Consider the following 11,098-nt stretch of genomic DNA (forward strand, 5'->3'; position numbering starts at 1 on the left):
TGCTATACGCCTGCAAAAACGTGGACTGTCTTCAGATGTTACATGCAACTACTGGAACGATTCCATCAGCGCTGCCTCCGGAAAATCCTGCAAATCTCTTGGGAAGACAAGTGGACAAACATCCTGGAAGACACTAAGACCACCAGCATTGAAGCGATGGTCCTCCGCCATCAACTCCGCTGGACTGGCCATTTTGTCCGGATGCCCGACCACCGTCTCCCAAAGCAGTTGCTCTACTCCGAACTCAAGAACAGAAAACGAAATGTTGGTGAGCAGGAAAAGAGATTGAAAGATGGGCTCAAAGCCAACCTTAAAAACTCTGGCATAGACACTGAGAACTGGGAAGCCCTGGCCCTTGAGCGCTCCAGCTGGAGGTCAGCTGTGACCAGCAGTGCTGCAGAATTTGAAGAGGCACGAATGGAGGGCTTTTTCCTGAATCCGTAAACTGTGCCGGAAGCCTTTCTAGCTGAAAAACAGCAAAATGATTTAAATTAAAATCTGAATAGAAAGCCCGAACGAATGAACCAGAGTCATTAAATATTCCCAAATGAGCTTGTTATCTTAGACATCTTTATTAAGAGCCCAATTTAACCTTGTACAATCCATACAACATATAACGTTTTTTCTCTCTTAAATACAGACATTAGGGCACATTCTTTTTTTTTAAAGTGCTTAACAAGTAGATCTCTGGAAATGGAAATGAAGACCGTCCAACGAATGCCGCTTCAATGAACGAATTGATGACGGAAGACGACTCTCCGCCATCGAACACTATCCCAGGGATTGGCAATCCGCATCCGATTCATCCGTCTCCATCGCTGGTTCCTGCTGGACTGCCATTCAGAAATGTAAGGTTGAAACCATCCGATGTAAAGAGTTATACAGTTTAGTTACAAATAACCGTGCTACAGTCACATTATAGATTTACGAATCCCTTGGGGATAGGAATGTTGTGATGTAGGCGAGGACAAGAGGAAAAGAAAGGGAAAAAAAGAAAGAATTATGAATATAATATAATAATAAATAATAAGGATTTTTAATTATTTTATTATATAATAATAATAATAATAATAATAATAATAAATATATGAGGAGTTAAAGATCGAACTGCATAAGCCAATCAAGGTGGTTCCAGTGGTGATCGGCACACTGGGTGCAGCGCCTAAAGACCTTGGCCTGCACTTAAACACAATCGACACTGGCATGATGGGAGTTGTACTTCACCTTACACATTTTGGACAAATTGACTTTTTCAAATGACCTGGGCAATGCCAGATTTACGCATGGGTAGGCATGGTTCTAAATGGCTCTAAAGTACTTAGAAAACTAGGGGGCTCTGGTGCTCTGCTTCTAAAGTGTTGCTAAAGTTCTGGTGGTGAAAATTTCAGAACCCTAACAAAACTTTCAAAATTTCATTATTATTTTGTTATTGGTAATTTTTATGATGGAACTACCATTTATAAGTAAATTTTGAAAGTTTTGTTAGAGTTCTGAAATTTTCACCACCAGAACTTTAGAAACACTTTAGAAGCAAAGCACCAGCACCCCTAGTTTTCTAAGTACTTTAGTACCATTTAGAACCATGCCTACCCATGCCTGACAGATAGATAGATAGATAGATAGATAGATAGATAGATAGATAGATAGATAGATAGATTTTGCTTCTAAAGTGTTTCTAAGGTTCTGGTGGTGAAAATTTCAGAACTCTAACAAAACTTTCAAAATTTACTTATACTTATTTACTTAATTTACCTATTAGGCATGGGTAGGCATGGTTCTAAATGGTACTAAAGTACTTACAAAACTAGGGGGCACTGGTGCTTTGCTTCTAAAGTGTTTCTAAAGTTCTGGTGGTGAAAATTTCAGAACCCTAACAAAACTTTCAAAATTTTATTATTATTTTGTTATTGGCGATTTTTATCACAGAACCAATAAGGAACTACCATTTATAAGTAAATTTTGAAAGTTTTGTTAGAGTTCTGAAATTTTCACCACCAGAACCTTAGAAACACTTTAGAAGCAAAGTCAATCAATCTATTTATCAATCTATCTATCTATTAGGCATGGTTCTAAATGGTACTAAAGTACTTACAAAACTAGGGGGCGCTGGTGCTTTGCTTCTAAAGTGTTGCTAAAGTTCTGTTGGTGAAAATTTCAGAACTCTAACAAAACTTTCAAAATTTCCTTATAAATGGTAGTTATTTATAGATTGCCCATGCTTAGCCAGAAACCCAAGCGAGTAATGATTATAAATCGTCGTTGGAAGGAATGGGAGCATTGTCTCCCTATAAGCATTAAACCCCCAATGACATAACAAACAAGCATAGTAATCCCAACCACTACAACTCCCAAATGACAAAATCCAACCCCTCCCGAACCCCACCAGTATTCAAATTTGGGTGTGTCGGGTATTTATGCCAAATTTGGTCCAGTGAATGAAAATACATCCTGCATATCAGATATCACAAGTGTTGAATCTGACTCAGCACATAGAAGATGGCTTTGAAAGGCAGCAGATCACAGGAGCTGTCTTCATAGACCTATCAGCAGCCTATGATACTGTGAACCACCACCTCCTCCTGAGACAAAGGACGACCTCCTCACCCGCCTCATAGGAAACCTGCTACAAAACAGGAGCTTTTTTGTTGAGTTCCAGGGCCAGAGAAGCAGATGGCGGAAACAGAAGAACAGCCTACCTCAGGGGAGTGTGCTTGCTCCATCCATGTTCAACATCTACACAAATGACCAGCCACTGCCAGAAGGGATGGAGAGTTTCATCTATGCTGATGATCGTGCCATTACTGCTCAAGCAGGGAGCTTTGAGGTGGTCGAACAGAAGCTTTCTGAAGCTCTAGGTGCTCTTACTGCCTATTACAGGGAAAACCAGCTGATCCCTAATCCATCTAAAACACAGACATGTGCCTTTCATCTCAAGAACAGAGAAGCATCTTAAGCTCTGAAGATCACCTGGGAAGGGATCCCACTGGAGCATTGCAGCGCACCCAAATACCTGGGAGTCACTCTGGACCGTGCTCTTACCTATAAGAAGCACTGCCTGAACATCAAGCAAAAAGTGGGGGCTAGAAACAATATCATACGAAAGCTGACTGGCACAACCTGGGGATCACAACCAGATACAGTGAAGACATCTGCCCTTGCGCTGTGCTACTCGGCTGCTGAGTACGCATGCCCAATGTGAAACACATCTCACCACACTAAAACAGTGGATGTGGCTCTTAATGAGACATGCCGCATTATCATGGGGTGTCTGCGCCCTACACCACTGGAGAAATTACACTGCTTAGCCGGTATTGCACCACCTGACATCCTCCAGGAAGTAGCAGCCAATAGTGAAAGGACCAAGGCAGTGACATCCCCAGCTCATCCCCTGTTTGGGTATCAGCCAGCACGTTAACGACTTAAATCTAGAAATAGTTTTCTAAGATCTACAGAGACACTCGCTGGAACACCCCAGCAAGCGAGAGTCCAAAAGTGGCAGGCTCAAACCCAGCACCTCAACCAATGGCTCATACCAAATGAGAGACTCCCCCCTGGGCACACAGAGGACTGGGCGACTTGGAAGGCGCTGAACAGACTGAGCAGAGCCAACCTTCAGAAATGGGGCTACAAAGTCCTCGACATGCGAATATGGAGAGAGCAAACCACTGATCGCCTGCTGCAATGCACCTTGAACCCTGCCACATGCCCAATGGAGGACCTTCTTGCAGCAAGACCAGAAGCACTCCAAGTGGCCAGCTACTGGTCAAAGGACATTTAATCAACTACCAAACTCACAAATTTTGTATTTTGTCTATTTGTTTGCTTTGTTCTGTTAGAAATGTAATATAATTGACTGGTTGCCCTGACACGACAAATAAATAAATAAATCAGATATTTACGTTACAATTCATAAGGGTATCAAAATTACAGTTATGAAGGAGCAACAAAAGGAATGTTATGGTTGAGGGTCACCACAACATGAGGAACTGCATTAGGAAGGTTGCCCTAAAGTCAAAGTATAGTGTTTGCACTTACTCTGCATGCTACAATCCTTCTTCAAGTGCACCACCAAGAGAGGAAAGCTCTGTGAATTCTGGCTCAATGGCCCAGAAGGCGGCAGGTCACGGGAAAGAAGATGACCACTGGAAGAAGTTGTTTCAGGATCTTCATCCAGCTCGAATGAACACAGAAGGCAGACTGGGGGGGTCGCCCCAGGCCCTCTGGGAAACAAGTCGCTCTCGTTCTTCAGGTAACTCCGCACTGCTCCGCTGTGGTGGGTGGCTCGCTCCCGGGACCAAACCCAATGAGAAGGCTTCTTCAACATTATCTAGACAATAGAAAGATATGTTGATGCAAAGAAGTCACATTAGATTCCTAAATACAGAATGCAGGATATGTGTGAGAGGCAGAGAAGGAGGATGTTGCAGGAGCCGAGGAAACAGCATTGTGTCCACTAAGGTCCCTTCTACACTGCCATACCAAATCCAAACTATCAAAGCAGATAATCCACATTGAACTGGATGCCTGGCTTGAGAGCAGTACGTGTGAAAAAGATCTTGGAGTCCTTGTGGACAACAAGTTAAACATGAGCCAACAATGTGATGTGGCGGCAAAAAAGGCCAATGGGATTTTGGCCTGCATCAATAGGAGCATAGTGTCTAGATCTAGGGAAGTCATGCTCCTCATGCTCTATTCTGCCTTGGTTAGACCACACCTGGAATATTGTGTCCAATTCTGGGCACCACAATTCAAGAGAGATATTGACAAGCTGGAATGTGTCCAGAGGAGGGCCACTCAAATGATCAAGGGTCTGGAGAACAAGCCCTATGAGGAGCGGCTTAAGGAGCTGGGCATGTTTAGCCTGCAGAAGAGAAGGCTGAGAGGAGACATGATAGCCATGTGTAAATATGTGAGAGGAAGCCACAGGGAGCAGGGAGCAAGCTTGTTTTCTGCTTCCTTAGAGACTAGGACGCAATGGAGCAATGGCTTCAAACTACAAGAGAGGAGATTCCATCTCAACACGAGGAAGAACTTCCTGACTGTGAGAGCCGTTCAGCAGTGGAACTCTCTGCCCCGGAGTGTGGTGGAGGCTCCTTCTTTGGAAGCTTTTAAGCTGAGGCTGGATGGCCATCTGTCAGGGGTGATTTGAATGCAATATTCCTGCTTCTTGGCAGGGGGTTGGACTGGATGGCCCATGAGGTCTCTTCCAACTCTTTGATTCTATGATTCTATGATCTGCTTTGAACTGGATTATATGAAGTCCCATCTACACTGCCACATAAAATCCAGATTATTTGCGTTGAACTGGATTATTGATGTCTTGTTGGGCTTGGCCTCATGTAAGCTGCCCCGAGTCCCCTTGGGGAGATGGTGGCGGGGTATAAAGATTATTTATTTATTTATTTATCTATTTACAGCTTTTATATTCCGCCCTTCTCACCCCGCAAGGGACTCAGGGCGGATTACAGTGTACACATATATGGCAAACATTCAATGCCAATTTTTGACATACAAACATATACAGACATACACAGAGGCTATTTAACTTTTTCTGGCCGCCAGGGGAGCTGTCGCTTTCATCGTCCATCTGCGACGCTGATGAAGCACTTCCGCATTCCCCGCATGCTTCCCCGCTGGAATGCTTTGCTGGAATCTTCTTTATGGCCTCATAAATCAGTTAATTTAGCCTCCCCATACTTTAAGGTGGTACCTTATTTTCTTACTTGACAGATGCAACTGTCTTTCGGGTTGCAAAGGTCAATAACAGGCTACACACAATTGGTTGGAAACCCACTCCAACCCGGGCTGGCTTCAAACTCATGACCTTTTTGGTCAGAGTGATCTTAATGCAGCTGACACTCAGCCAGCTGCGCCACAATCCCTGTGCCACAAAATATTATTATTATTATTATTATTATTATTATTATCATCATCTGAGGCTACATTGCCATTTAATTACACTATTTAATTATTATTATTTAATTACACTGAAATTCAACACCACCTGAGCTCTGTGAGTGCAGCACTTTTCCGAATGGAGCAGAGTGTTTGAGAACCGGGATATCTGTCGGGATACCAAGGTACTTATTTATAAATCGATTGTCCTCCCAACCCTGCTATATGCCTGCAAAACGTGGACTGTCTACAGATGTCAACATTGACACTGAACTACACCGCCTGAACTCTGCGAGTGCAGCATTTTTCCGAATGAAGCAGAGAGTGTTTGAGGTCCGGGACATCCATAGGGAGACCAAGGGGCTTGTTGTCCTCCCAACCCTGCTATACGCCTGCTAAACGTGGACTGTCTACAGATGTCACATGCATCTCCTGGAACGATTCCATCAGCGCTGCCTCCGGAAAATCCTGCAAATCTCTTGGGAAGACAGGCGGACAAATGTTAGCGTGGTGGAAGAAGCAAAGACCACCAGCATTGAAGCCATGGTCCTTTGCCATCAACTTCGCTGGACCGGCTATGTTGTCCAGATGCCTGACCACCGAATCCCAAAGCAGTTGCTCTACTCTGAACTCAAGAATGGAAAACAGAATGTTGGTGGGCAGTAAAAGAGATTTAAAGACGGGCTCAAAGCCAACCTTTAAAACTCTGGCATAGACACTGAGAACTGGGAAGCCCTGGCCCTTGAACACTCCAGTTGGAGGTCAGCTGTGACCAGCAGTGCTGCAGAATTTGAAGAGGCATGAATGGAGGGCGAAAGAGAGAAATGTGCCAAGAGGAAGGTGCGTCACGCCAACCCCGACCGAGACCGTCTTCCACCTGGAAAACGATGCCCTCACTGAAGATGCAGGTCAAGAATAGGGCTCCACAGTTATCTACGGACCCACCACCAGGATACTACACTTGGAGGACCATCATCCACGGACTACGAGGGATTGCCTAAGAAGAAGACTAGGGAACAAGCTCACCTCATCACAGCATCGCTGGCTAACAAACGCTCTGTACTTCATTTTCGCCCAAAAACCATCCCGCATTTTCAAGAAGTCCGGGATGAGCTTCCTCCAATTGACACCAAGCGCCCAGGGGAAGATCTCGTATTTATAGTCTTCCGTATCTTCTTCCATGTCGTTTGCCAGGTATCTGCAATTAGGAGAATGGGATGAAGGGGGAACTTCATATTGGCAAGTCCTCTTGAGAATATAGTCCTCTTTGTTTCCCCACCACCTTTTCCATCAAGAGTGGAGCAAAACAAAGTAGACTTACAGAGCCAGGAAGAGATTAATCCGCGTGTATTCTCTGGTATTCAAGCCGGCACGTTTGAAGTACATCATGGTCATAGCTATAAGATACTGAATAAGGAAAGACACCATTCAACATAGTTTGTGGCAGCCATGCGCTATTTCAAGTTCAATGACAAAATTAATAAAGGGATAACCAACTGTCACAGAGTCAAAAGCCGGAAATGAAAGGAGAAGCCTTTGCCTTCCTTTTGTGTTGTGTGTCTCATTCTACGGGAGTGTAACAAGGCATTGAATGTATGCCTTATATATAGTAATTCGCTCTGAGTCCCTTCGGGAAGAAAGGTGGAATATAAATAAATACTATTGTTGTTGTTTTTGTTGTTGTTGTTATTATTATTATTATTATTATTATTATTATTATTATTATTATTATGCCATAATGGGGTTGGATTAGATGACCCTTGGAGGTCTGTTCCAACTCTAGGACTCTATATGTCCCCTTCAATAGGAGCATAGTGTCTAGATCTAGGGAAGTCATGCTCCCCATGCTCTATTCTGCTTTGGTTAGACCACACCTGGAATATTGTGTCCAATTCTGGGCACCACAATTCAAGAGAGATATTGACAAGCTGGAATGTGTCCAGAGGAGGGCGACTAAAATGATCAAGGGTCTGGAGAACAAGCCCTATGAGGAGCGGCTTAGGGAACTGGGCATGTTTAGCCTGAAGAAGAGAAGGCTGAGAGGAGATATGATAGCCATGTATAAATATGTGAGAGGAAGCCACAGGGAGGAGGGAGCAAGCTTGTTTTCTGCTTCCTTGGAGACTAGGACGCGGAACAATGGCTTCAAACTACAAGAAAGGAGATTCCATCTGAACGTTAGGAAGAACTTCCTGACTGTGAGAGCCGTTCAGCAGTGGAACTCTCTGCCCCGGAGCGTGGTGGAGGCTCCTTCTTTGGAAGCTTTTAAACAGAGGCTGGATGGCCATCTGTCAGGGGTGCTTTGAATGCAATATTCCTGCTTCTTGGCAGAATGGGGTTGGACTGGATGGCCCATGAGGTCTCTTCCAACTCTTTGATTCTATGATTCTTTTGACATTTTAAAGCAGAGGATGGATGGTTATCTGTCGGGAGGGGTTTGATGGTGCCTTCCTGCATGGCCCTGAGTCCTCTTGGGTAGAATGTAAATATATTTATATACAGTAATTTCCTCTGAGTCCCTTTGGGGAGAAGGGCAGAATATAAATAAAAACTGTTGTTGTTGTTGTTATTGTTGTTGTTGTTGTTATTATTATTATTATTATTATTATTATTATTATTATTATTATTATGGCATAACGGGGTTGGGTTAGATAACCCTTGGAGGTCTGTTCCAACTCTAGGATTCTGTATGTCCCCTTCTCTTGACATTTTAAAGCAGAGGATGGATGGCCATCTGTCGGGAGGGGTTTGATGGTGCCTTCCTGCATGGCCCTGAGTCCCCTTGGGTAGAATGTAAATATATTTATATACAGTAATTCGCTCTGAGTCCCTTCGGGGAGAAAGGTGGAATATAAATAAAGACTGTTGCTGTTGTTATTGTTGTTATTATTATTATTGCATAACAGGGTTGGATTAGATGACCCTTGGAGGTCTGTTCCAACTCTAGGATTCTATATGTCCCCTTCTCTTGACATTTTAAAGCAGAGGGTGGATGGCCATCTGTCGGGAAAGGTTTGATGGTGCCTTCCTGCATAGCCCTGAGTCCCCTTGGGTAGAATGCAAATATATTTATATACAGTAATTTGCTCTGAGTCCCTTCGGGGAGAAGGGCAGAATATAAATAAAGACTATTGTTGTTGTTATTATTATGATTATGATTATTATTATGATTATTATTATTGGAAACACAACAAGATGAGTCCACAGCAGACAAGGTCATTATTATTGGGTTGTTGTAGGTTTTTCCAGGCTATATGGCCATGTTCTGGAGGCAATTTTTCTCCTGACGTTTCGCCTGCATCTATGGCAAGCATCCTCAGAGTTAAGGTCCTCACCTCTGAGGATGCTTGCCATAGATGCAGGCAAAATGTCAGGAGAAAAATTGCCTCCAGAACATGGCCATATAGCCCGGAAAAACCTACAACAACCCAGTGATTCCGGCCATGAAAGTCTTTGACAATACATTATTATTATTGTTATTTGAAACACAACAAGATGAGTCCACAGCAGACACTGCTGGCTGTTGTACTGGATCACATGCTGGACACTTTCCACGTGTCTAGGACTGTGTGATGTATTGGCAAATAATGCTTGCAGATCCCAGTAAGGTGGCCTTCTGCCAGCACCGACTGTGTTTAAGTGCAGGCCAAGGTCTTTAGGCACTGCACTGTGTGCTGATCCACTGTGTTGTTGTTGTTGTTGTTGTTGTTGTTGTTGTTATTATTTATGCACACATGTTTCTTTTTTATTGCCCACAGAAATAATATACCACACTCCTGGATATTTTGACCACTAATTAGATCAGGAGTCCTCAAACGTTTTAAACAGAGGGCTAGGTCGCAGTCCCTCAAACTGTGGGAGGGCTGGATTATAATTTGAAAAAATAAATAAAGAGTGAATTCCTATGCACACTGCACATATCTTATTTACAGTGCAAAAAACACTTTAAAACAACACAATAATTAAAATGAAGAACAATTTTAACAAATATAAACTTATTAGTATTTCAATGGGAAGTGTGAGCCTGCTTTTGGCTGATGAGATAGGATTGTTGTTGTTGTTGTTGTTGTTGTGTGCTTTCAAGTCGTTTCAGACTTAGGTTGACCCTGAGCGAGGGCCGGGTAAATGACCTTCGAGGGCCGTATTAGTTTGAGGACCCCTGAATTAGATTAAGGGTGTTTTGAGACAAAGTTAATTAATTTTGAACAGAAAACTTACCTTATCTGAGATCCTGTAGCATGTGTCCATTGAAAGGAAGTCCTGTATTAAGCCATCCTCTGAAAAGAGGGAAGCAAAATAGTTTTTATTTCTATGCTGCACAAAGAGTTAAACAAGAGAAATAGCCTAACGCAGCTTTGTCATGAATTCACTTATGGCATCTCAAAAATACCATTATGCAATTGCTTCCAGAACTTGGAACATTATTTTTTTGGCTTTGAATTTGCACAGCCAGCAAAGCTATTCGCCATGCCGATGGTGGCATCCAGGAAGCTATTTTAATTTGCAAGTAATATATATATTTATTATTATTATTATTATTATTATTATTATTATTATTATTATTATTATAGTGTACTATACTAGCTGTAGTCACCGCGCGTTGCTGTGGCCAACCTTCCCTCCCTCCCTCTTTCTCTCTTTCCTTCCTTCCTTCTCTCTTTTTCTTTCCCTTCTTCATTCTTCCTTCTCTATCTGTTTCTTTTCTTACTTCCTTTGCTCTTTGGTTCCATCCTTCTTTGTCTCTTTCCTTCCTTCCTTCCCTCCCTCTTTCTCTCTTTCGTTCCTTCTCTCCTTTCTTCCCTCTTTCACTTTTTATTTCCTTCTCTCCTTCCTTCCTTCTCTACTTTTCTTTCCTTCCTTCCCTCTTTCTCTCTTTGTTCCTTCTCTCCTTCCTTCTCTACTTTTCTCTGTCCTTCCTTCCTCTTTCTCTCTTTCGTTCCTTCTCTCCTTCTTTTCCTCTTTCACTTGTTTATTTCCTTCTCTCCTTCCTTCCTTCTCTACTTTTCTTTCCTTCCTTCCCTCTTTCTCTCTTTGTTCCTTCTCTCCTTCCTTCTCTACTTTTCTCTGTCCTTCCTTCCTCTTTCTCTCTTTTGTTCCTTCTCTCCTTCCTTTCCTCTTTCACTTATTTCCTTCTCTCCTTCCTTCCTTCTCTACTTTTCTTTCCTTCCTTCCCTCTTTCTCTCTTTTGTTCCTTCTCTCCTTC

General features: G+C 42.9%; 1 protein-coding gene across 1 annotated transcript; it reads right to left on the reverse strand.

Moving 5' to 3' along the window:
• Window positions 1-586: 586 nt before the first annotated feature.
• On the reverse strand, window positions 587-7,298 carry LOC132764608 (speedy protein 1-B). Its single transcript, XM_060758634.2, has 4 exons — window positions 7,217-7,298; window positions 6,922-7,093; window positions 4,036-4,327; window positions 587-833 (listed from the first exon to the last, which is right to left on the reverse strand). The coding sequence occupies exons 1-4, from the start codon at window positions 7,288-7,290 to the stop codon at window positions 772-774; spliced, it is 600 nt and encodes a 199-aa protein (XP_060614617.2). The 5' UTR covers window positions 7,291-7,298; the 3' UTR covers window positions 587-771.
• Between the last annotated feature and the right edge of the window lie 3,800 nt (window positions 7,299-11,098).

This window comes from Anolis sagrei, chromosome 12 (assembly GCF_037176765.1).
Source record: "Anolis sagrei isolate rAnoSag1 chromosome 12, rAnoSag1.mat, whole genome shotgun sequence".
In the NCBI taxonomy this organism is placed as follows: domain Eukaryota; kingdom Metazoa; phylum Chordata; class Lepidosauria; order Squamata; family Dactyloidae; genus Anolis; species Anolis sagrei.

What these genes read in the sequence shown, in the direction of transcription:
- LOC132764608 (XM_060758634.2), bottom strand. Translation starts at nt 7,290, where the DNA reads ATGACCATGATGTACTTCAAACGTGCCGGCTTGAATACCAGAGAATAC. An exon ending in ATTAATCTCTTCCTGGCTCT is followed by an intron (nt 7,094 to 7,216) that starts GTAAGTCTACTT and finishes TCCTAATTGCAG; the next exon opens with ATACCTGGCAAACGACATGG. An exon ending in GCCAGCGATGCTGTGATGAG is followed by an intron (nt 4,328 to 6,921) that starts GTGAGCTTGTTC and finishes TCTATTGTCTAG; the next exon opens with ATAATGTTGAAGAAGCCTTC.